The sequence below is a fragment of the Nipponia nippon genome, unplaced genomic scaffold (assembly GCF_047370975.1).
Source record: "Nipponia nippon isolate SJK-2023a ecotype South Korea unplaced genomic scaffold, ASM4737097v1 scaffold_5, whole genome shotgun sequence".
NCBI classification, from domain to species: Eukaryota; Metazoa; Chordata; class Aves; order Pelecaniformes; family Threskiornithidae; genus Nipponia; species Nipponia nippon.
Window position 1 is genome coordinate 2,028,691 of NW_028262369.1, and position 23,444 is coordinate 2,052,134.

The 23,444-nt window shown below is 48.7% G+C and overlaps 1 protein-coding gene across 9 annotated transcripts in view; it reads right to left on the reverse strand.

The window, feature by feature from the left end:
* Positions 1–1,455: 1,455 nt before the first annotated feature.
* XPO6 (exportin 6) overlaps positions 1,456–23,444 on the reverse strand; it is a 62,270-nt gene continuing 40,281 nt past the window's right edge. For 2 of the 9 annotated variants that reach the window (XM_087734803.1, XM_087734801.1), the window contains 15 exons: positions 22,756–22,864; positions 21,903–21,992; positions 19,552–19,621; positions 17,555–17,714; positions 16,742–16,834; positions 14,253–14,397; positions 12,852–12,998; positions 11,869–12,058; positions 10,395–10,550; positions 8,947–9,061; positions 8,281–8,452; positions 7,695–7,856; positions 5,513–5,611; positions 3,991–4,221; positions 1,456–2,201 (listed from right to left, as the gene is read on the reverse strand). In XM_087734803.1, the coding sequence (XP_087590929.1) occupies positions 2,100–2,201; positions 3,991–4,221; positions 5,513–5,611; positions 7,695–7,856; positions 8,281–8,452; positions 8,947–9,061; positions 10,395–10,550; positions 11,869–12,058; positions 12,852–12,998; positions 14,253–14,397; positions 16,742–16,834; positions 17,555–17,714; positions 19,552–19,621; positions 21,903–21,992; positions 22,756–22,864 (2,041 nt within the window). In that variant the 3' untranslated portion in view covers positions 1,456–2,099. Of the gene's footprint in view, positions 2,202–3,990; positions 4,222–5,512; positions 5,612–7,694; positions 7,857–8,280; positions 8,453–8,946; positions 9,062–10,394; positions 10,551–11,868; positions 12,059–12,851; positions 12,999–14,252; positions 14,398–16,741; positions 16,835–17,554; positions 17,715–19,551; positions 19,622–21,902; positions 21,996–22,722; positions 22,865–23,444 lie in introns of all 9 variants that reach the window. The other 7 variants (XM_087734802.1, XM_087734799.1, XM_087734800.1 and 4 more) reach the window with 4 other exon arrangements.

Genomic DNA, 23,444 nt, shown 5'->3' on the forward strand with positions numbered 1-23,444 from the left:
CTGCTCCTGGTACAACTTGCAACTCAAGCTGCTCCTTGCAGGGTACAAAGCCCAAACATCAAACTGGTCCCAGTTCCGAGGGCCTGGATGGCAGGCTCGCCCTGTACACAGGTTATCCAAACAGCGTACGTTATCTCCAAACAGCAAACATGCACATCAGAGGATGTTTGTTTTTTTTTTTTTTTTTTTTTTTACAAAACCGTAACTAATGGAACTGTGGAGCAAGCGCTGCCTACGCTCCATCTCACCCCGATACCTCCCCGCTGTCCATGTGCGGCCGCCTCACTTCAGGGCTACGAGTGTTTATGGGAGAATCATGGAACCACAGGAGGCTTTGGGCTGGCAGGGCCCTTTCCAGGCCATCCCCTCCATCCCCCTGCCATGGGCAGGGACAGCTTCAACCACATCAGGGTGCTCAGAGCCCCGTCCAGCCGGGCCTTGAAGGTTTCCAGGGATGGGGCATCTCCCACCGCTCTGGGCAACCCCTGCCACTGTCTCACCACCCTCGGCGTAAACAATTTCTTCCTTATATCCAGTCTGAATCTCCCCTCTTTCAGCTTAACACCATCCCCCCTTGTCCTGTCGCAGCAGGCCCTGCTAAAAAGCCTGTCCCCCCCTTTCTTGTCGGCCCCCTTTCAGCACGGCAAGGCCGCAGTGAGGTCTCCCCGCAGCCTCCTCCTCTCCAGGCTGAACCCCCCCAGCTCTCAGCCTGTCCTCCCAGCAGAGCTGTGCCACCCTCGGAGCATTTCGGTGGCCTCCCCTGGCCCCGCTCCAACAGCCCCATGTCCTTCCCGTGCTGAACCCACATGAGGACCCACACCAGCCCTAACACCTCCTCCAGGCCTGCTCCCTTCGCAGTGACAGGTCCTGTTCCCACCAGGCAGCCACCCTCATGCCCACAGAGAATTAAGACTGATTTAATGCTCAACGCTGGCTACCTGGTTAGAGACTTCAGGGGAAAAAAAAAAATCCTTCCCAGCTGCATGATCAGAGATTCACAAAACCTGGTCATGACAGGGGACTGGGATTTTAACCGTATGCTCAGATGCCACTATCGGGTCACTCTGGCCAGCGGCTGGCCTTCAACTCAGGTCTCCTATGATGCAACACCACGAACGTTAGGCAGCTCTTGAGAAATTCAGGCAACGCTCTGCTGGAGGGAATACACAGATCACCGCAACGGGTACCGGAAAACATCGGGGATCGTAGCTGGTAAAGTAGGGGAGAGCGGAGAAAGGAGTCGGCACCGATTCAGTACAGCACCTTTCAAGAGCTCCCAGAGCGCCGACTCGCACGGAGCCCGGACGAGGCCCTTCTGCGCCCGGCGCAGCATGGGTGACGCAGACACCCGCTGCCCGTCCTCCTGCCTGCAGATCGCTGCCTGCAGCACAAAATGCATTTTCATCTAGCGGAACAGCTTGGTGACGGACAGGCCTACAAGGAAACTAAACCAGGTTATTTAAAACAACAGAAGCACTTTATTTCCATTAAGCACATTGTTTTAGTATCACAATGGAATGATGCGAAAATGTTTAAAAAAAACCCAAAAAAAAGTCTCTAATCCCCACAAACAGCAGGGAGGTTTTCAAGGCAATTTAAAAACCAAAGGGAGTGACAGAAGTGCCGAAACAGTCCCAACATCACGGGACTCCTCCTCCGAGAGCTGGGCAGGGGCAGAAAGGTGGAATGACATGAAGGTACAAATGTCTGAAGTAGTCTTTGGCGCTTCTGCCTCAACGTTTGATACGTACATGATCTCTCAAGACAACTCCGTAGAAATCTCCAGGCGCAACAAAGTGCTACGTTAGTAGAACAAAACCCCAGCGAGAGGACTTTCCGTACAGTTGAGATGCCCGGCGGTTGGGCGTTAAGACACATCCTGCAGACGGTGCTGACTCCGGCTGGGGGCCTTTGGGTTGGGAGAGAGAGGGGGAAAAAAAAAAAAAAGGAAGCGTGGTGCGTGAATCCAAGAAGATGTGCCCATGTGCAAGACACCGCGTCCTGCAGTACTGACAAAACCAGGGAGGAGAGAAGGTGGTGGCAAAACGAAAGATGGATCCGTTCCCGACAGTGATCAAAAGACGAGTCCAGTGCAATAACTATAGTTTCACAGTTCCAGGGGGCAAACTGTCATTGCAGAGTCTGTAGTAACGCAGGTCATTCACCAGTCTGTGCACATTCTGGGTAAACGATGGCAGATCCTGGAAAAGATCAAACAACACGTTGTACTGCAAACAGAATATCGCCTAGGAGCACTGTCTTACAGCGGAGAAAGGAACCGAGAGGGCCAAACATCCACGTGTATTTTCATGTATGAGAACAACAGACCTCTTCCTCCAGAGTCCGAGCCTGGGAAAGCCGAGTTTCTGCAGCCCTCGTACAGGGAGCAGAGACTGCTCCAGAGCTGCTCCACGCAGAGAGATGACTACAGACATCTGGGCTCTCTTCACAGCACCGGCTTCGCAGTGTGCAGCCAGGCACTGCCCGAATGGTCATGACATGGAATCATAGAACGCTTTGGGCTGGCAGGGCCCTTTCCAGGCCATCCCCTCCATCCCCCTGCCATGGGCAGGGACAGCTTCAACCACATCAGGCTGCTCAGAGCCCCGTCCAGCCGGGCCTTGAAGGTTTCCAGGGATGGGGCATCTCCCACCGCTCTGGGCAACCCCTGCCACTGTCTCACCACCCTCGGCGTAAACAATTTCTTCCTTATATCCAGTCTGAATCTCCCCTCTTTCAGTTTAAAACCATCCCCCCTTGTCCTGTCGCAGCAGGCCCTGCTAAAAAGCCTGTCCCCCCCTTTCTTGTCGGCCCCCTTTCAGCACGGCAAGGCCGCAGTGAGGTCTCCCCGCAGCCTCCTCCTCTCCAGGCTGAACCCCCCCAGCTCTCAGCCTGTCCTCCCAGCAGAGCTGTGCCACCCTCGGAGCATTTCGGTGGCCTCCCCTGGCCCCGCTCCAACAGCCCCATGTCCTTCCCGTGCTGAGGACCCCCGAGCTGGACGCGGGGCTCCAGGGGGGTCTCCCCCGAGCGGAGCAGAGGGGCAGAATCCCCTCCCTCGCCCCGCTGCCCACGCTGCGGGGGATGCAGCCCAGGAGACGCTTGGCTTTCTGGGCTGCCAGAGCACATGGCCGGCCCATGGCCAGCTTTTCATCCCCCAGCACCCCCAAGGCCTTCTCGGCAGGGCTGCTCTCCACCCCTCCATCCCCCAGCCTGTGCTGATACCGGGGGTTGCCCCCACCCAGGTGCAGGACCCTGCCCTTGGCCTTGTTGAACCCCATGAGGTTCACACAGGCCCATTTCTCCAGCCTGTAACTGCAACTGCTCACTGCATTCCTGCCAGAGTCCTGGGTGCCACGTACCCCATACCAAGGGCTAATTTTCCTGAAGAGCAATTGCCTTCTAGAGTCCAGGGATTCTCTCAAGGCTCCTTTTCCTACCCTCCCCCTCGGTCTCAAATCCCCATCATCTCCCATGGGAGAGGACGCGCTCAATGGACAAGCAAGCTTCAGCAGATGGAAGCCACAACCTGCTGCACTGCCATGATGTTCCACAGGGAGGTTACAGACACCCCCATTTGCTTCACACGCATACGAGGGGCTTGAAAAAATTGTGAGCCGCTGCGGCTACTCTGCTGTCGTCTTCACCATAACCCTCAAACATCTGGCCAGCAGCTGGAGCGAGATTTTGGCAAGGATCTGAGTGTCCCACTCTAGAAAAATGTCAGTCTACCCCTACGAAAACTTCCTCCAGGAAACACATTCCCTAACTCCCACAGCATTCAGCAGTCCGAGAGATGAGATGGCAGTTCAGCTACCTACAATGAAAAATCCCTGGCTAGGCATTGCTGAGGATGGAAGCGTTTGGAACAAAAGGTACTGCCTCAAAACACCGCCCTGAGGAGCTCACGGCTGCCTGCCAGCACATTCTAGGAGAAAAACTCTGCGCACGCTGGGAATACTGGCACTCTGCTGCAGCGTTTCCCCTTCTTACCCTGTCCATTTTGAAATTCCTTCCCAGCACGTTTTTCTGGTTCGAGTCCACACCATCACAACTGGCCAGGAACTCGGGGAGAAAGGCTGAGTAGAAGCCATCAAAGTCCACTGAGGCCATATTGTAGGTGGCAATGCCGATCTCCTCCTGCAAGAGGTCATGCGACTTGTGGACAAGCACCTGAAGTAGCACATTCACAAACTGGAACAGCATGGTTGTCCGGAAGATCTTCTGCACAGTGAGAGAAGCACACAGTTAGGAGTCTTCACACCCGCAAGAGGGACGGCAGCAGCCAGCACGTTGCTTCAGAAGTACGAACTCATCGAGGTCAGGACCAGGCAAACGAGCGTGGCTGCACGGGGCCGCTTCAACACCAGCAGCTTCTAAGCTATCGGCGGGGTCTGCAAACTCTTGTGAGCACAGAGATAATTTTCCAAGCCAAGCCAAGATCACAAATGGCTACAATAAGCCAGATTAATGCCAGCTTGAAAGTTAACGGTGAATTTGGCCACACTTACCTCATGCGTCTGACCCAAGTTTTAAGCATTGGCATGTAAGCGAACAGTCATAGAATCACAGAGCCATTTAGGTTGGAAAAGACCTTTAAGATCATCAAGCCCAACCATTAACCCAGCACTGCCAAGTCCACCACTAACCCATGTCCCTCAGCACCACATCTCCCCGGCTTTTACAAGTCTCTTTCAAACTCCAGCCAGTTTTAGCCCTGCACAGCGCTCCCGAAAGCCAGGGAACCTGGCTAGCTGCCTGAAAGTCTGCAGCAGGCAGCTGCTAACACGACAGGCTGTCCTTGAGTTGTGACCACAGATGTGAACCTGGAAGCTCTGCTTTCACAGGCTAACCAGAAGGGCAGGACCCTGGATTCCGAGTTTAATCCTTCGTGACAGCAGCTAACAGGTCTGGAGGATGGATCCTACATGACAGCGATGGAGACCACCACCTGGCAGTGACCGACGGTAAACAGTAGATACCCTGCAGCTGACCCAGGTGAGAATGATGGAGAGACTCTGCCACTGTCCCACTGATGATCCCAGTTTCTACTTCCTCAGACAAATGGCACCGTCACTGTGCATGTCCTTTGCTTTCCCTCATTGTCACAGGAGGGAACACATACAATCAGAATCATTTAGGTTGGAAAAGACCCTTAAGATCATCGAGTCCAACCGTTAACCCAGCACTGCCAAGGCCACCACTAAGCCATGTCCCTAAGCACCACATCTCCCCAGCTTTTAAATCCCTCCAGGCTTAAATACATCAAGGTTTAAATACATCAAGGCTTTGCTTTGACTGACTAGAGTCGGGATCCCTCCTGTGCCCACTGCAGCCGTATCAGGGAGGCGGTAATGCCACTCTGACCAGCCATACATCCATCAGGATCACAGCAACCAACCGAAGGCCGTAGCATAAAGCCCCCAGATCCTGACCTTCGGTTTCTGAGCCGTTTCAAACCAGTCTCAGAGCAGCACCCGCCTATTACCACGCACAGCGGTCAGCTAGGACCCACCTTGTGGTACAGCTTCTGCTTGGTGTTCAGCGTCTCCAAGTAGAAGAGATTCTGCTTGAACAGGTGAATGTCAGGTTGCAGGAAGGACTGGCCAAACGCCTACGAACAAAGCAGAAGTGAAGGAAGGGGACCGATATTACGATGAATATCAGATCTGTCAGGCAGAACGACATCATTTTCACGCTGACACCAGAACAAACCCCTGGGAGCCTCTGCTGCTTCTCAGTGCGGCAAACTAATAAGAGAGGCAGTTGTTTCAGTCAACCGTGCTGCTGCCAGACCAACAGGAACGAAGAAGTTTTTAGTGGAAACACGGTCGTGTCCTTGCAGAACAGTTGCTAAGCTGGGTCTGTTGGGTACAGGTGGGCCAAGCTTGCATGGAGAGGAACACAGATGCTGAGCGCAGCTCCCTTGGCAGGCAGTTTGCTCGCGAGGGATTTGGCTGTTTCTCAGGGATGCTACCTAAGGGAGCACGGCAAGCACAAGCAAAACCAGAAGACACGCACAGGTTTTGTCCTCAATCCAAGTCAAAAGACCAAGGTGACTAGCAGATGTGTTTAACTGCACTAAATCAGAAAGAAGTTAGTGCTGCTAGGAGGCTGACCTGGGCATTGCAGAAGCAGTAAAGAGCCTAGGAACAAAATCTGCTGGACCCTGCTGAACTCGCCCGGTAGGCCTGCGCAGACTCTGGGATAAAACACCTTTTACACCTTGAGCTCCTCTGAAACACTGTACAGATGATGCAGGCAGATGAGGTAAGCTCTGTACAGAGACAGGCAGCAGAATTTTACCAGTTGCTGCTTCCAGTCATCGTGAACAGAAGAGTTTATTCCCCCATACCAGCCATTTATCGTTAAACGGACAAAAACGGCCCAAGTCCCTTCCAGACTGAGCCACTTCTGGACTCAGATCTCTGGTGGAAACCAGCACACAAATTATTAACATCCTCAACACAAAACACCAGCTGCGTGAACATTTACAGAATATTAAATGAGAGTTTCGTATCAAAACAACAGGAGCCAAGTAGTAAACCAAGTAGCTCAGCATTGTCAACCAGCCTGAAGCTAATCCTGAGATTAGCATGTAAATAGCTTCCAAAACAAGGTACACAGGTGAGTTTGGAAGCATTACACTGCTACAGGTGAAAGAGATGCTTGGACAGCCCTGCATAGGGACCAGCTTGGGCCTCATTCACATCAGAAGATGTTAAGATAAGGAAAGGCCAGGGAGAAGCACCAATAGTTTATGTCAGTGCAATAGCTCCCTCTTCACTCTTGCACCCGAAGGAACCAGGTCTCCAGAAGCGCTCCATGATGGGGCAGCTCTGCAAAAAGTCCTCTCACCTGAAGTCTAAGCACATGGCCCTCTGCTCCGGCGTTCACTGCCCTCGGAGGAGCGAGCCCTGCTCTGAGGTTGCAGAACATGGTGCAAGCACACTTCTGTTTACACTGATGTGGGCCGGAGGTGAAGGGCCCCACATCAGGTACTCCGATAGCAGATCAGGAGGCTGATTTTTTTTTCTGATTTTACTTTAAGTTGCACTACCTGTTTTGGGGACGGTTCTTACATCTAGAAACTGCACAGGAACTCGTTGGGCCTGCTCTGACTTAAGTCACATGTGGAATACAGTCTGTTATTGTTAAAAATCCAAAATCCCCAACCTGAGAAGATCGGTGCTGGCTCTGTGTACGGGCTGGCACACTGCCTCTGCCTGCTCTACTCCCCAGGCCAAAGCCTATAGGATATTACTCCACTGACCCTTCTCTACCAGATCCAAGGGTACAGCATAGAACAAGTTCATATAAACCAGAAGACATCTTGGTCTCAGAAAAACCTCCCTGCACTGACAGTTTGTCCTCGTGCTAACCACAAGACCTGTAACAGAATTACATGGGTCAACATCAGTAATGTATTTTTTAGGTCCAGACGCAGGATGAGGCACGGAAAGGAATTAACATTCCTTCCTCACTGCTTGCTTCCCTGCGCAGTGGGGCACTGTGCCTTGTGAGCACACCAGCAAGACCACTCTACAAGCACTTTGATTTTCAGCAGTTCCTGAAGGCAAGACCTCACTCAAGACGTGGTCTAATCCCCATCAGCCACACGTTTAACGTGCTGCCCCAAGCAGCATATGCTCCGTTGCAGAAGGGGTTCTGGACAACCGCGGGAGTAGCGGAGTTACCTGCATAATGGCACTGAACTGCGCTTCGTTCTCCATCTGCTCTTCTGCTACTCCTCTTTGGACGCTAGCCAGCACACTAGATTTGAAGAAGTACCGCCAATTATGATGGAGGACCCGGAAAAGCAGCTCGAACAACTCTGCTTTCACATCAGGAGATGAGCGCTAGGAGGAGAGGAGAACAAACAACTGAAAGCAGGCTCCCATGCTGGAATCCCACTCATCCCCTGGATCCCACTCCAGCAGCACCCTGGCGGTGGCCACCCAGGGCAGCGCTTTGCAGCCGAGGTACCAGAGCATCAAAGCGTTTCCTCCTAAGGAAGGCACCAAACCCAGCAGCTGTTGGGTGATGCTAAGAACGCATCACCGAGTTTTGAGTTTTACCTCCCGCTTTGAGCGCATCTGTAATTTTAGCCTCTGTTAATTCCTGACAAAATCCTCCACCCACGCTGCTTCCAGTTCCCACTGCCTAGTCACCCAGTTTTCCCTGCGCAGGGACTGAGATTTACAGCTCTTGGAAAGCAAAAAGCTTCGCTGCTCCCACACCCCCAGCAACGCCTTCCCTCCCCTCGTGTGAGAACAGCCCTACCTCTGCAATGATGGGGTAGACCTGCTCCATGCACAGTGAGATGACGCTGGGTAGAAAAGGCTTGAATACTTGGCCTGGCTCTTGTACCACCACTTGCAGTATTTTCAGAAACTTCTCCACCACCCGACAGCCAGTGCTGCCCTCATGGAGGATGCTCTCTGCCAACTGCTCCCTACAACAAAAACCAAAGTCATTGCAAAGGAACCTTCCCAGAGATCTGCACGCTTACCTAATTTAAAGGAAAGCAGGTAGCGCCTCTGAACGTGCTCAACGAATACAGACCAAGTACATTAAGCCACAGAAGGGAGCTAGGTTTTGACAGACCCTCTTCCTCAACAAAAGCTTGGGAGATTGTTGGGATACCTTCAGATCTTGGGCAGGAGGCTAATGGGCAGTGTGAGACTCCAATTCAGTATCACACACTTCCAGAAAGCCTGCGGGAGAGCTGAAATTGCACGATGGCCTGTACGATTGATGTGCATCGGCTGGGTGACTTCAGACCTGGAAGCATTTTCCTTCGATTTAGCCCTGGGACACGACGTAAGTCTGGACACAAAGGGGTGGGAAACACTGCACTCTTTAGGGGCAGGGATGCGTTGTGGGAGCAGCTTACCAAGATAAATCATCCTGAGGGATAAGAAAGAGGTGACCAACATGGGACAATACCTGGTGAACATGTTTAGGAAGGTCTGTATGATCTGCTCGGTGAAAGGCACTCCCATCTGCACCCTCAGTCCTTGAAACAGAGTGAGGAAGAAGCTCAGCATCTCATCTGTCACATCTAAGATAAGAACAGGAAAGCCAAAAAGAACGTGTTAAGGTAATATTCAAATGCATTGATGAGTCTTTTATGTGAGATTTGCTCCTCCTGTACAGGGAACCCTATTTACTCTTGGAAATTTAGCAGCAGGGTTTCCTTTAGAATCTGAAACCAACAGCCAGTACTACAGGGCTTAAAAAAATGTTCATCCATTTCTGAAAACCACCAGGGATGACAAGTACAGGCAGCACCAAACAACTCAGAACAAATACGATACTATCAGCCAGGCCCTTAGTCTGGTCTGCCTACGCAGAGCGCTTGGAGAAAGCTCTGGCGATGGTCTGGGCCGATCTCCAGCTCTTCCCTGCTCGTACAGGGTTAACGGGAAATACAAGGAAATCCAAAACAGCTCCCCAGCTTGGGGTGGCTAGGAGACAGAATCCAGCTTCTTTTTTTCTTGGCAGGAACTGAAGAGACCCTCCTGACTTCAGAAGTCATTTTCAGCGCGTGGTTGTGCAGCTAGCTGATCAGCACCGCAGCTAATTCTTCATCAGTCCCAGCGTGCCTTATTGAATAACCACGGTAAGCTGAAGCTGCTCAACTCCTCCTTCATACAGCCTTTTAGAGCCAATAAATAGCAACTGCATGAGGCTGCTAGCCTGTCGTGAAGATAACAGTTCACTCGAGTCACAACGTCAGCTTGCTGTCTTGGATCCTCTCTGCATTTTAACTTTGTTTTGCCTCCCCCACCTCTGCTTCACTGAGAAAATCCCACTTAGCTCCAAAAGTTTTCCTGGAACACCTTGCTCTTCACGAGAGAAGCTGCTGTAGCCCTGGGCATTCGACCTACCCTGATGTGATATAAAATGTAAGTCGCTGGCCACAAGACTGCCAAGTAACAGCCCTGGGGTACATCTCAGGAGCCTCTCCTTTACAGGGGAACCTGCCCTATCCTTTGACCTAATCTGATGAGATCTACTCCTCTTTGTCTTCGAGCTCCTGGAAAGAATGTAAAAAGCAAACATAGCTAGACAGGGTATTTTAAAGCTTTTTTTTTTTTTGCGCTCAGGATCAGCTCCATTCTTGTTTCACTGCTGAACACAACGCAAGGCATCTCCATCTTCTGGAAGTATGACAAACCTTCACACCTGTATCCTAGACGGCAGAGAAGGTCTCCCTTTCCTGTTGGGATTCAGCCCAGCCCACCCAGAAGGACAGACTCACATTACACTTAGGCACGGCAAACCCACACACTTCACATGAACACCACCACGATGCTACGCTGATGGACTTTGGATGTTATCAGTAGGTCATAAAGCTACTCACAGCATTAAAGCCTGTCCTATGGTTATACCTGACTGATGAATGAAAGCTGGGAAGAGGGCTAGTGAGACCTGCACGGATTCTTGCAGCGACTGATAACAGATCTGTCGAGACTTGGTGGATTCTCCAGAGATACTTTCTACAATATCTTCTAAAACGCTGAGTGTCTGATGGATGATCACTTTGGCTGCAAAATAAGAGAGGTGATACTTCCTGCATGTGTCAAAACTACTAATCACAGGCAAGAAATGAAGTCAAGTTTCCACACACAGTAACTAAAACAACCTGCAAGGCGGCATATACGCCAAACCCAGGCTGGAGTCAAAAATGTTCCCAAGTGCATGTTCACATTGTAAACAGGTTTGACTGGGTCACTGTGGCTACTTGCTTTCTTAAATTATACAGGTTTACTGCCCTACAGATGCACCCACTGCTCAACGACTCGGGTGCAGAGGCTGAGGGGAGCTGTAAACAATATTATTCACAATATGCTGAGGCTAAAGAAACACTAGCCAAGAAAAAATGCGGCACATTGTGACAGCAAAATCTACGGCAGATTTCTGTTTCTGAAAATAACAACCGGAGCGATATGCAATCGGTGTATAAGCTAACCCAAACGCTGGGAGAACTCAGCTGGCTCAGTTCAACCCATGTGAGCAGTCTGCTGATATTCTTCTCGTGAGGAGCAAACCACCCTCTCCCATGCTCCCTCCCGGCTCACAGCTGACCAGCACATCGGGTTTGTCAGAAGCTGCGACACTGCAGACTTCTAAACAATTTTTAAAGTGATTCTTAAAAAAAAAAAAAGACACACCCAAAAGCAGTCCCAAAACATACACAGAAACTTTCAAGGGTCCCTGGACCCCATCCGTTCAGGGCTCTCCTCCTAAATACATACACCCTCTAAGGTATTTCCCAAGTCCGGAAGAAATTCTTATTTTCCCCTTAAGTTTTTATAACATAACCTTCACTAACACTGCCTCCAGTCAATGTTTCTAATACTATAGCGTCCCAGCATTAGGCTGTTAAGTATTCCTGATGCGATCACTGCTATTCGAAGTTTTATCACGAACGTGATCCCACCTTCCCTGCACAACTGAGGACGACAGCACTTTGATGGAAGAGTTTACAGGCAACCTGGGGGGAGAGTGCTCTTCACACACCCATACAAGAAAGGTCTTTAAAAAAAGAAAGAAAATACAAACTGCTCCTTTCCTGTCCTCCCCATACGCTAAATACAGTTTCTCAGCCAAAATAATTATTAGAAAATCAGCTTAATAACGCCTGTCAGCAGTTCGCACTGCAGCTGTCAGAAGACAGCGCACACCAAGAATCACAGAATCATAGAATCGTCAAGGTTGGAAAAGACCCTTAGATCATCGTCTCCAACCGTTAACCTGTCGCTGCCAAGTCCATCTATACCATGTCCTTGAGCACCACATCTATCCGTTCTTTAAATCCCTCCAGGGATGGGGACTCAACCACTTAAGAAGCTTGGTACTTACTGTCTTCCAGCTGCACTTTCCTCTGTGGCAAGATGGCGTTGGATTTTAATTGGCGGTATTCTCTCGTGAGGGCAGAGATCAGGCTGGCATGGTTGGTGGAGCGAACCGCCCACTGCTGTTCGCTCTCTGGGAGATTTGGCCAAGGCAGCAACAATACGTTCGACAGCGCTCTGCACACCAACACCTGGGCCTAGAAGCAAGGAGACATTAAGCAAAGGGACAAAGTTTTACTGTGTTTGCCATTCAATTTTTGCTAGAGCGCCACCCTGGAGTGACATTTTACAGCTGTGCAAGACATCAGCAGTGCTCACTGTTTGAGGAAAGAGTTCAGTAACAGAAGCTGAGCCCAAGCAAAAATTAGCAGCTCTGCAAAGTAAGAGAGAAGCAAAGCCCCATGACTTACGGGCTGGAACCAGCTCCCAGCTCTGTCAGCCCTTCCCTGCAACAGTAAGTCTCTGTTCTTCATATTCATAAGACAAAGACGATGCCACTTTGATTACTCCTTGTCTGGTTTACACACTAAGCGTCTACGCTTGTACAGCACTACATCTCCACGCCAGCACCCAATACAACCATATCCCAGCCTCCACTGTGGCTTTGCAGCACTGCTGTAATATAAATACTAACCTGGAGTGAGGTATGTGGAATACTAACATAAGTTTCACAGAAAACTCTTTCTGTCTGTCAGAATCAACACGCCTGTGCTGTAAAGATGATGCAGCATCAGGGACTGTGTCAGCCAGTGAGAAAGAAGTAAGATCAAAGGAGTGCAATTGTGTTTCTTCTTTATGCTGCTGCTTGAAATAGATCATCACTGACAAACCGTATCACCGTGATTCCTGGATATCCACAGTACAGAGAAAACTGCTGCCCCCATCCCCAGCCTGTTTTTTTGTTTTTGAGGTTATACCTCACTACAATAAGAACTGAGGTGCAGCTTCCCAAGCACCTAATCTACATTCTTCATGTTTAAGACAAATCACCTTATCAGGAAGCCGCTGAGCAGAAGTGTCCGTGATCCTGTTGAACACCTTCTGTACTGCTGGGATGCTGATCAAGAACACCGGTCGCACTGTGGTGGCCAAAGAGACTAGCAGGTGGCACGCAGACAGCAGCAGCTTCTCCTGCACCTGAAACAGAGGAAGCACGCGGTCAGGCTGCCCAGTAGCACCACCACACAGAACCATACGATCCCACACTGGTGTTGGACAGCACAGCAAGCTGCCGCTACCAGGTTTTTGCAAGCAAGACCATTTATAGTATTTATTTGCCAATCAGAGCACAGGTCAGTTCCCTTAATACTGTGGAAGAGAGAAATTTCCCTGCTTTCAAGCCATTAGACTGAGTTTATATGCCTGTAAGTTGCTTACTCTTGTATTAGCTTGCCCTACAGTGCTATTATTTAGAATTGCTCTTGGTCTCACCTTACAGGAGACATTTGCTGTGGCTCTGGAAGATAGAATCATAGAATCGTTCAGGTTGGAAAAGACCCTTAAGATCGAGTCCAACCGTTAACCCAGCACTACCAAGCCCACCACTAAATCGTGTCCCTAAGTACCACGTCTGCCCTTCTTTTAAATCCCCCCAGGGATGGGGACTCAGCCCCTGCCCTGGGCAGCCTGGGCCAGGGCCTGACAGCCCTTTGGGGGAAGAAGTTTTCCCTAATACCCAACCCAAACCTGCCCTGGCGCAGCTTGAGGCCGTTCCCTCTCGTCCCATCGCTTGTTCCTGGGGAGAAGAGACCGACCCCCCCGGCTCCAGCCTCCTTTCAGGCCGTTGCAGAGAGCGATGAGGGCTCCCCTCAGCCTCCTCTTCTCCAGGCTGAGCCCCCCCAGCTCCCCCAGCCGCTCCTCCCCAGCCTTGGGCTCCAGCCCCTGCCCCAGCCTCGCTGCCCTGCTCTGGCCACGCTCCAGCCCCTCCATGGCCGCCTTGGGGTGAGGGGCCCAGCGCTGAGCACAGCATTCGAGGGGCGGCCTCACCAGTGCCCAGCACAGGGGCACCATCGCCTCCCTGGTCCTGCTGGCCACACCATTCCTGATACAAGCCAGGATGCCGTTGGCCCTCTTGGCCACCTGGGCACACTGCTGGCTCATGTTCAGGCAGCTGTCAACCACCACCCCCAGGCCCTTTCCCGCCGGGCAGCTCCCAGCCGCTCCTCCCCACGCCTGCAGCGGTGCCTGGGGTTGGTGTGCCCCAAGTGCAGGACCCGGCCCTGAGCCTTGTTGAACCTCACAGAGTTGAATACAGATACAACCAGCTCTCACAGACTGGTTCACATCAGGAGCCACAGTATGGTCCAGAGCAGACCGCTAAACACCCGAACACAACAGCGGTCTCCCGCTCTAGGTGGAAGCCCAGCCTCAGCCCCGCGCTGTCAAAGGTACCTTGGAGCTGATGAGGGGTGTGATAGCCTCCAGAGCGGTGGAGACGAGAGAGATGAACTGCTCCGGGTTCTGCCGGTGAACTTCGCTGTAGAACTGCGCGAGCCAGTGCGCGTAGGCTTGCAGCGCTGCCAGGGACTGAGCGTGGCTGCGGAGGAGCAGAGCAAGGGTAAGACACATACACAGGACAAAAGGCACACGAGCAGGACCGCTGCAGAAGGGCACAAGTCCTGAGCATGGTGGGTAGTTTCAACAGCATACTGGGAAAGAACACATTCTCAGACAAAGCTGGCAGTTTTTTCTTTAAAAATTGTTTAGTAGTCTAACTTAATCGTAACCCAAGTTTCACTGGCAGTGACGAGAAGATAGTTTTACAGTTGCACTGCGCTAGCTTGGGAGGATCGTTGTGCCAGCGAGCATTAGGTAAAGACTGCAAAATGGCATCCTTAGTTCTTTTCAGAACTCTCCGACATCGCATTTAAGCACCTGCAGAGGTCTGGGATCTCCGTTTAGACTTAAAGTCTTGTGCTATTACTAAAGCTAAAAGCAATAGTGGCATTCTGATTCTGCAGACTTCTCGGCTCTCGGCAGAAACCAGCAGAAAAATGGAAAGCAATCCCAAATTCAGACAGTTGGAAAGACTGCAGAATGGCAAGTACCATGACAATCACTTCTAGCGTTCCCTAGTCTTGCAGCACAAGATGCATTTCACGTGCCCACTTGATTACGGGCAAGGAGGGGAGAGAAGGTAATTGCCTTATAGAAATCTTTTGGCATTAGTCACAGACAGTTGTCAGTCCAAAACATATCGCATCCTGTGACTGGGCAATCTAACCAATCCCTATTCTGCAGATTTTAGTGAAAAAGAGTAGTATGCCAACACTGATATTCCCTCCAAGCGTGCTCCCCCACGCACATGTCCCCACCACAGTGACTGCATTTAAGATCTCAGTCGTCTACAGCAAGCAACTCCCAGCTCTGCATCAGCCACCTCCTGAACACCTCTGATTCTGCCAGCAAGTCCAGTGGGTTTATGCACAGTGGGGCCAAAATAAGGAATTCTGTTCAAAAAAAAAAAAATCTTACCTTTAACAGCAGGTTGAATCGGTTTTTTTGAATCAACTCTTTGCCTTAATATCTTGTGTCCCCCCGTAGTATATTTATTGCCTAAGCTCCCACTCTTCCGTTAACTGAGAACAAGTGCATTCCTTGCAATTATGTTAGCTACATGGCCTAAAATTCTTTTCTTTGTCCCGGACCCTGTGCATTCAAGGCACATTTAAAGGTGCGCTGTAACCGAACTCATCTATTAAGCAACAGCATTAATTCAAAGGTATAAACTGATAAGGTCAATTTTTTTTAGTCAACCTACCAGTGGATTATATCAGACTTTATAAATATACTTTTGGCACAGCACCATATCAAGATTTTTGAGCCAGGACATTTCTTTGGGATCACAGACAGGTGTCCTCCAAACGTCTGACAACGTACCTTTGTTACGCTAGCATTAGAAAATGGATCACAAGCTTCTTCAGGGCCATAGGACAGAGAAGAGGATGAAAACCCCTCACTAACAGATCATGGGAAAAGCCCCTCAAATTATTTTAAACCAGAAAAGGAAAGAGACCATTAAAAACATCACCTGCACAAAACGTAGTGCTAGTAACTTGGGATTATTAGAAGAAATCCAGGGACCTCCACGATAAAATCTAGTGTGGGTTTTCAAGGAGCTGCTACACATGCAATCACAAACTAGAAGAACTCTATGCGTTCAAAAGGATAACCTTAAATTCTGCTCACACAACGCCAGCTGGCAGGGACCGGGTTTGTACTACACAACCATTAAGAACGGAAGGTTTCTAAAAGGCTGTCACGGAGTGGTGTTCTATTACTGGCAGCATCAAGATTTCACACTTAACGTCGACTTCTGGATCGAAGGCATTCATTTGTTTCAGAAATGGCTTGCACAGCTGGAAGGCACATGTTTGTCTCGGAAGCCAAGGACTCGAAACTCTGTACTAGGAAAAACATCTTTTACCTGAGCCATAGATCTAACTTTGGTAGCAAAAAAAAAATAAAAATCCATGAACTGGAAGTACCTATTGACAGTGCATCCACTTCTTAAAATACCACTACTGTAACGCTTATTTTACCATTTAATTATTCCGCAGAACTAAGCTTTTACAGCCATTAGTACAGGGCAAAATAACAGCTAGCTTTTAGAGCTAATATAACTAGCATTTTTACTTCTCATCACAATTTTATTTTTCTTTAAACGACCTCAGAGAAAGTGCCCTCCTGGTTAGCTAGCAAACACTGAAAAGACATGCTTTTCAGAATATTTGCCAAGCAAGTGGTTAGAGCAGCAGATCTAGGAGATCTAATGCTTCCACCACCCCATGTAGGTACCGAATCTGGATTCGGTCATTTGCAGTGTGCGTGTGTGTGTGTGTGTGTGTATATATATATATATATATATGTATCATACTCACACATCGATAAGGTCAGGCTTCAATACAGATGGTACTGCAGTTTCGATGTTGTACAGTTTAATCTGGGATCCATATAGCGTTACTTTGACCAACCTGGAAGGGAATACATATATGGTAGAATAAAGGGACTGTAAGATGGATACACACACGTACAAATCCACCTGAACATCTTATCCGAATGCAGCTCTTGGCAAGTCCGTGTCAATACTTAGCTAATATGTAGACAAGATTTAGACCGTTTAGTTGAAAATAATTTAGAGCCTATTTCATTGTTTGTGACAAGATGGAACAAGTACAATGTTCCTGCTTGGAAATGAAAAAACATAATCAAGGCACCTGTGTAAAGCCCTGAAATTCCGTAACTTGCAACTATGTGCTCATTAAGCTTCTTGGAGGTGAAGAATCAAATGACATCCGCCTTTCAGCTTTCACAGAGCTTCTCATTTAAGAAAAGAGGTTTTGGTGATTTAGCTTTGAGAGAGACAACTCTTTAAGTAATCAGACTTTACATCCCATTTCCTTGCATCACAAATGCAGATGCTGGAAAACAAGTACCTCAATCTCTTCAAGTGACTGATTTTATTTAATCCCCCCTATTAGTTATTTCTTTGGTTAAGGGTTTTAGGAAGCCATCTGGGAAGCTTAGCACTGATGAATGTAACACTTAAGATACTGCCCATTGAGTTCTTTGTATCTCAATTTAATCATAACAAGGGGAGGCAGAAAGAAACCCTGGTTTTCACACTCGCTGCAGAGGTGACAATTGCTGCTCGTACTGGTGAAGGGACAGCAAACTCCCCCTCCCACGCCTACCTCTCCACCACCGTAAGAGCATCATTGAACCTGGCGGCAAACACGTCCCCAATGAAGTATTCTGCTAAACGACCAACGGCCTGCAGCAAGGAGCTCAGGTCCCTCAGGGAGCAGTGCAAACGGCGGCAATCATTCTCCGCAGTGATGTTCAGCCTGTGACCTGAAATGACATTACGGTTCATTAGCAATGAAGCCTGAGAGACCTAAGTGTAAATAACCACTTGCGCTAACAGCCACGGACTAAGAGCCTAGCAGTCTGAAAACGCATACTTCAAAACCTTGTGCAAGAAAAAACACACATCCTTGTGACTAATAAATACAGCTCTTTGGGATGGGAAACCTAATTACCAAGCTACAGGAAATGCAAAGTTTATTCTCATTACATTACAAGCATTCTTCTTAAATGAGCTCGGCAGCGGGTCACAGTTCAAACTGGAGCACTCTCCAAGTGACTGGAACACTCAAACTGAGTAAGACAAGGCCAACTGTTCCGACTGCCACACTTCACGTTCCTCTTTAGAGGCTGAAATGGATGTTACCAACTATTTCAGCCTTTTACACGTTTATTTTCTTCTATTTAGTACTAATACCTATATAAACAGGAGCCTTTCTGGTTCCCTGTTGACATCAAACAGCAACCCCAGCTCTGCGGAGGTCGTTACCCGGACTCCCTCTGCTGGCTACACTGCAATAAGTGCTCCAGCAGCAGAAGCATTTGCTTTTGATGTGAAGTGTGGTTATTTACTTTCATATTTCTCAGATACAAGAAACACACCGATAACTAGATTTGCCGGTCTTACTGCCTGTGCAATTGCCCTACCACTCGGCTGTGGATAGCCGGTCTCCAAACATTGCAGACCTTTTACTAAAAAAAGCAAACGGGTTCTGCAACACCACGTCTCAAAATCTGTTTTTCTGTCCATTGCCCATATTTAATCTCAGATTAAGTTTTCATCAGCAAGCGTGCCATTTTGTACCATTGGCACCAGCATACTATCACCCAGTTCTGAATCCTCAGTTGCATCTGAGCCACCCTAAGCTGGTGCTTAGGGACACGGCTTAGTGGTGGGCTTGGCACTGCTGGGCTAACGGTTGGACTCGATCTTAAGGGTCTTTTCCAAACTTAACGATCCTATGATTCTACTTCTTCTGACCCATCACCTAAACAGTCAGTCCACATGACAGCTTCTAATACAGACTGTTGCTACAGCATTAAAAACCTACACATTGCTTATCCTAGGTGTGAAATGATCCTAAAATTGGAAGTATTTTTTTCCTGAACTGTCTGTACAATCGCCATTCTGCCATGTATAGCAGTATTGAAGATGTAACAGATTCCTTTATTGGTCATACCAGAAAACTTAAATATAACCTTAGCTACAATCTTCTCTCATGCAGATCTCACTACTACTTTCCTTATTTCTCAGGAAGGAGCAACAAAGCTACGCTCATGCTTTTCATTCAGTTGAGAGCACTGGTATCTTTGTAATCTACTTTATACATGAAAGCTCCTGAAAAGCCAGCTAGGTAAGTCTTCAGAAACTACCACCACATCCTAAATACTTCATCTTCTCATTGACTCACAATGGTTTTAATTCAAACCTAAATAAAAATGCTCCTATGGTGGACAACTTCACACCAGATTTGAGCCCAAAGCAAACAGGAGCGCAGCTTTTCTTGAAATAAGTTTTAGTGGGAGGAAAAAAGTAACATTACCCCTCCATGTTACTCTAGTATTTGATGCTGCATACTTGTTCTTAGCATATATCCTATCTTCAAGTACCAGAACAAGGGAAGAACCAGACCAATAAAAAAAATAAATCACATTATTAGATTTTTGTCTGCTAGTGGAGTTTGACTGCTGACCCATTAGACACCATACATGCGTTCAGATCCTCAACGGACTATAGAAGAAGCAACAGCAAAGCAGGTCTAGAGTGTTTTTGCCATCAGCTATTCAAAGAGTGAGGACTGCCGTGCTGGACGGTGGTTATTACCTGTCCCTGAAGTGACCACAAACTGCTGGAGTCCCAGGTACACTTCCAAGTTATCCTGCAGAACTGGAAACTAGAACAGACAAGAAAGGAGCATGATTTGGGGGCTTAGCAGACAGTTAACACCCAACTACTAAATACTCAGAGCATAGTTTTCTTATTTGTCCCTAGCGCCTTCAAAAAGACATTTGGAGAAAAGGCAAGTCGCTAGGTTCTGGGCTGATCCTGCGTGCCACAGCTTCTCACGTCTTGATAGTTGTCATGAAAACAGCAGAGATCACCACCCTGAAGGCACTCCTCTGTAGTAGTTCTCCTTTTTCCACAAATACCAGCAATCAGCCTAACAGGGTAACGGTCTGTCAAGTAGAAGCGATGGCACAGCATGCCATCAGCGCGAACAGGCAGATGGATGTATAACCCAGACCAAAGAGCAGGGGAAAGGCAGAGCCGGGAGCGCAGGAAGCCGGCGCTGCATCCACCACACCCAGAAGTATCAGCTTCTCAAAATGCAGCTATCAAAATATTATTCAACCAAAAAAGCTGAGTTCGGTGCCTCTGTAAGAGAGTACAGAAGGGAAGTATGGCAGCGCTCTGTCGGCAAGCTGAGCCTGCACCAGGAACAGCTGAAGCCCCAGAGGGAAAAGAGCCAAGTGAGCAAACACCACAGCCGTCATACATCCTGGTCCGGGAACAGGGTGTTAGCCCGATTCCATCGCTCAGGACCGACAGCAAACATCCCTGATCCTGGTGATACTTCAGCTGAGCAACAGGTTACACTGCCACGGGGGAGTGTTATAAACTGAGACCAGAAAGCCTTCTAAGCAGCGCTCAGCCAGCCAAGGAACTTCGGTGGTATCTGTTAGGGGGTTATTTGCCTCGTGCCTGAATGCATTTGTATACATACAGGACAAAATCGCGCACTGACCTTTTCCTTGCAGATATCCCACCTGAAAGAGTATTTTCCAGCCCTGGCATAGTTCTACTTAATTTCTATTGGCAAAGTCACCTCATTGGAAGTGGTTGGTTTTAAGAAAGTTCACTCATCCACCAGCACAGGGGACTGCAGCCTTTCATTTTCCAGCAAGGGACAGAGTAATGGCAGCTGCTGTACACTGCTTTCCTTATTTGCTACTGATAGACTAGCCACTGCATCCAACAGCACCGCAGACTGCTGTGAAAAGCACGCGAAACAGCTTGAGCATCTCCCAGATTACCCAGTGTGCAAAACTGAACTAACAGAGGGCTCAAGGAAAGCACTCGCCATCGCGTTTCTAACAGGCTGTGCCTAACAGTTGAGCATCTTTAACTGCAGGAGGAGAACTATTTAAAAAAAAAAAGGTCTTCTTCATGTGAATGCATTACTTTAAGGAAGCCACATGCTCTTCACCGTGTGACCCATACGCTCACTGAAACAGCTGCTCCAGTTGTTGGCCTCTTGCTGACTCATGTTGTGCCACCACACTGCAGAGGAACTTCTACTTTCGTATAAGGACTGTTTTGCTCACTACTTCAGAATTTCTAGTGATATGCTTCCAGTGCCTAGTTCAGCCGTAATGTTTCTTAAATAAAAATATCAATTAAAAAAGCAGTTCAGGTCAGGCATCTTCTGCCTCTGCTGCAGCTCAATTTTCTCTGCTTCTTGGGAATACGGTTCAGAGGTATGCAGTTATCTCCAGCAGAATTAATAGACTTGCTTTGAGATCCCACTGCTATACTTGCCCTTCCCACCCAGAGAAAAGGCACCAACTACTCTGAATGTTGGGCTCCACTGGCTTACAGCCTCAAGAGCTCCTCCTCAAACACCATTACAGTTCTACGAACCCAGGCAACTTTTACAACACCAATTCTAGCAACAGCAGTGGCACTAGCTGGAGAGAAGCGCTTACCTGTCTTTATCAGATATAATTCCCAATTGTCCGAGGCGCTCTTTTCAGCATCTGTATCTAGCCTTTCATTTAAACAAAAGTTTTCACTCTCCTTAAACCCTTAATAATGACACTCTGCACGATTTGCAGTGCTGCCTCCTAATATAAAGGCCAAAATAAACAGCACTGAAGGATTGCTGCCAAATATTTACACTTTGAAAGACGGGAATTTCTAAAGAGCTTAGTGTCCAGCGAGTAGGACTCAGTTGCTCACTGAAGTACCCTCTTTAAAGCACACCAAGAAATTTGACAAAGCCAAAACCCCAAGCTTTTTCCTTTAATTTCTGGTCTCCTCCTTGCTAAGTTTTTGCATCCAAAACCAAGTCTCCCTCCTCGTTTGGCACTGTGGCCTCTATCAAACAGCTCGTAATCAACTCCAGCAGTTGGGGCTCGTTTCACATTGCACTTTGGGTCTGGATAACTACTTACTAGTGTGGAGAAGGCATGAGTTGGCAAGAGCTCCATGACTTTTGCAACCACTTCCAAGCTCTGGCGCAAGTACCGCTGCCACTCGGTCTGCTGCTACGGAAAGAAACACCCAAGTAAGCACAGCACTTCCAGAGGGAAACAGATGGCTCTTTGTAGACTAGCAGGTCTGAACCGATGCTTGGGACTAGCTAGCTCCTTTCCAGAGCTTGGCTTTTGCAGACACATGGACACTGAAGAGATACTGCTTTTATGATTCTCATATGCTGCCAGACACCTGAATGGAGAATAATTTTGCCAGCCCACACTTTGGGCATACACGTGTGTTTCCCTGGAGTGATAAGCCACAAGCGTTCACTCCTAAAGCACTGCTTGGACGACAAGCATCCATGGTGCAGAACAACCTGCCCTTCCAGTGCTCTGGCCTCACCCATTTTGGCCACCTACTTCACTTTTACGTTTATCAGTATTGACATGATGTTTACCGGTACTGACTTAGGAGAAATAAGCTTAACCGAAAGCACCAACAATACATACAGCTTAAAGCTTTTGTCTCGGAGATATTTCAGCATTTAAATTCCAAAGCAACCAGACATGTGTGCCTAATTGCCTCTGATAATCAGAACATAAGTATATTTTTTCCCCCCATAAGAACCAAGGTAAAAACACAGCTTTTCAGTGTGACTAAGTACATTTTTGTGAAAAGCATTTCATGCTGCTTTAAACCTCAAAGCGAAGAAGCAGCTGTCTAGCTTGTATTCCAAATTACAAGCTCTGGGAAAGACGTTCTAGGTGTAACCAGCGCAAGAGTTAATATCTGGACCTGCAGCTGTCCTTGTTCAACTCTGCTCCTTACATCGTCATCCAGTGTCTCGTCATCCAGCTCCTCCAGCTGTGCCTGGTTATACCTGAACTGGATTCGATTCAACACCTCTGTCAGCAACAGAACCAAGGCATCTTCGTACCTAGGACCAGAGAGAAAACAGAGCAAGAGTTTGATAAAACAATTCTGCAGAGATCGCTGCGCCCACAGTCCCTCCAGTGAAGAAGATATGTAAAACAGATGGCAGTTTAAAGCCAGCCACTGCAAAGAGCCTGCAGCACAGCTTCACAGGTTTGTTGAGGAAACACCGAGCAGGTCCTGGGATTGAGAGTATCGTGTCATTTCAGGTCGCAAGCTACCTGCAAGGAAAGAGCCTTGGTAATATCTGATATCCCTCTACCTCTGAAAGGGAAAGGGAGACCTGTTAGCAACACAAGCAGCCCAAGAGTTCAAAACAGGAAAGGTAGGAGTGGCTTGCCAGGAATAACAGCAGATGTGCACGAACAGGAGGCACCAGCAGCCTCTTGCTGCTGACCCGATCTTCAGCAGCCTGTCTGGTGCTCTGCTTTTTGGGCAGCGAAGGAGGAACAGATGAAACAGGGCAGAGTTATCGCTGCCTACCTCAAAAGGGGATCTCCCCGGAGGCTATTTGTTCTGCTAACCTCTTTCCCTACGCTGGTGGTAAATGAATTCAGGCCCCTGTCCTCTGAAACAAAGCCAGC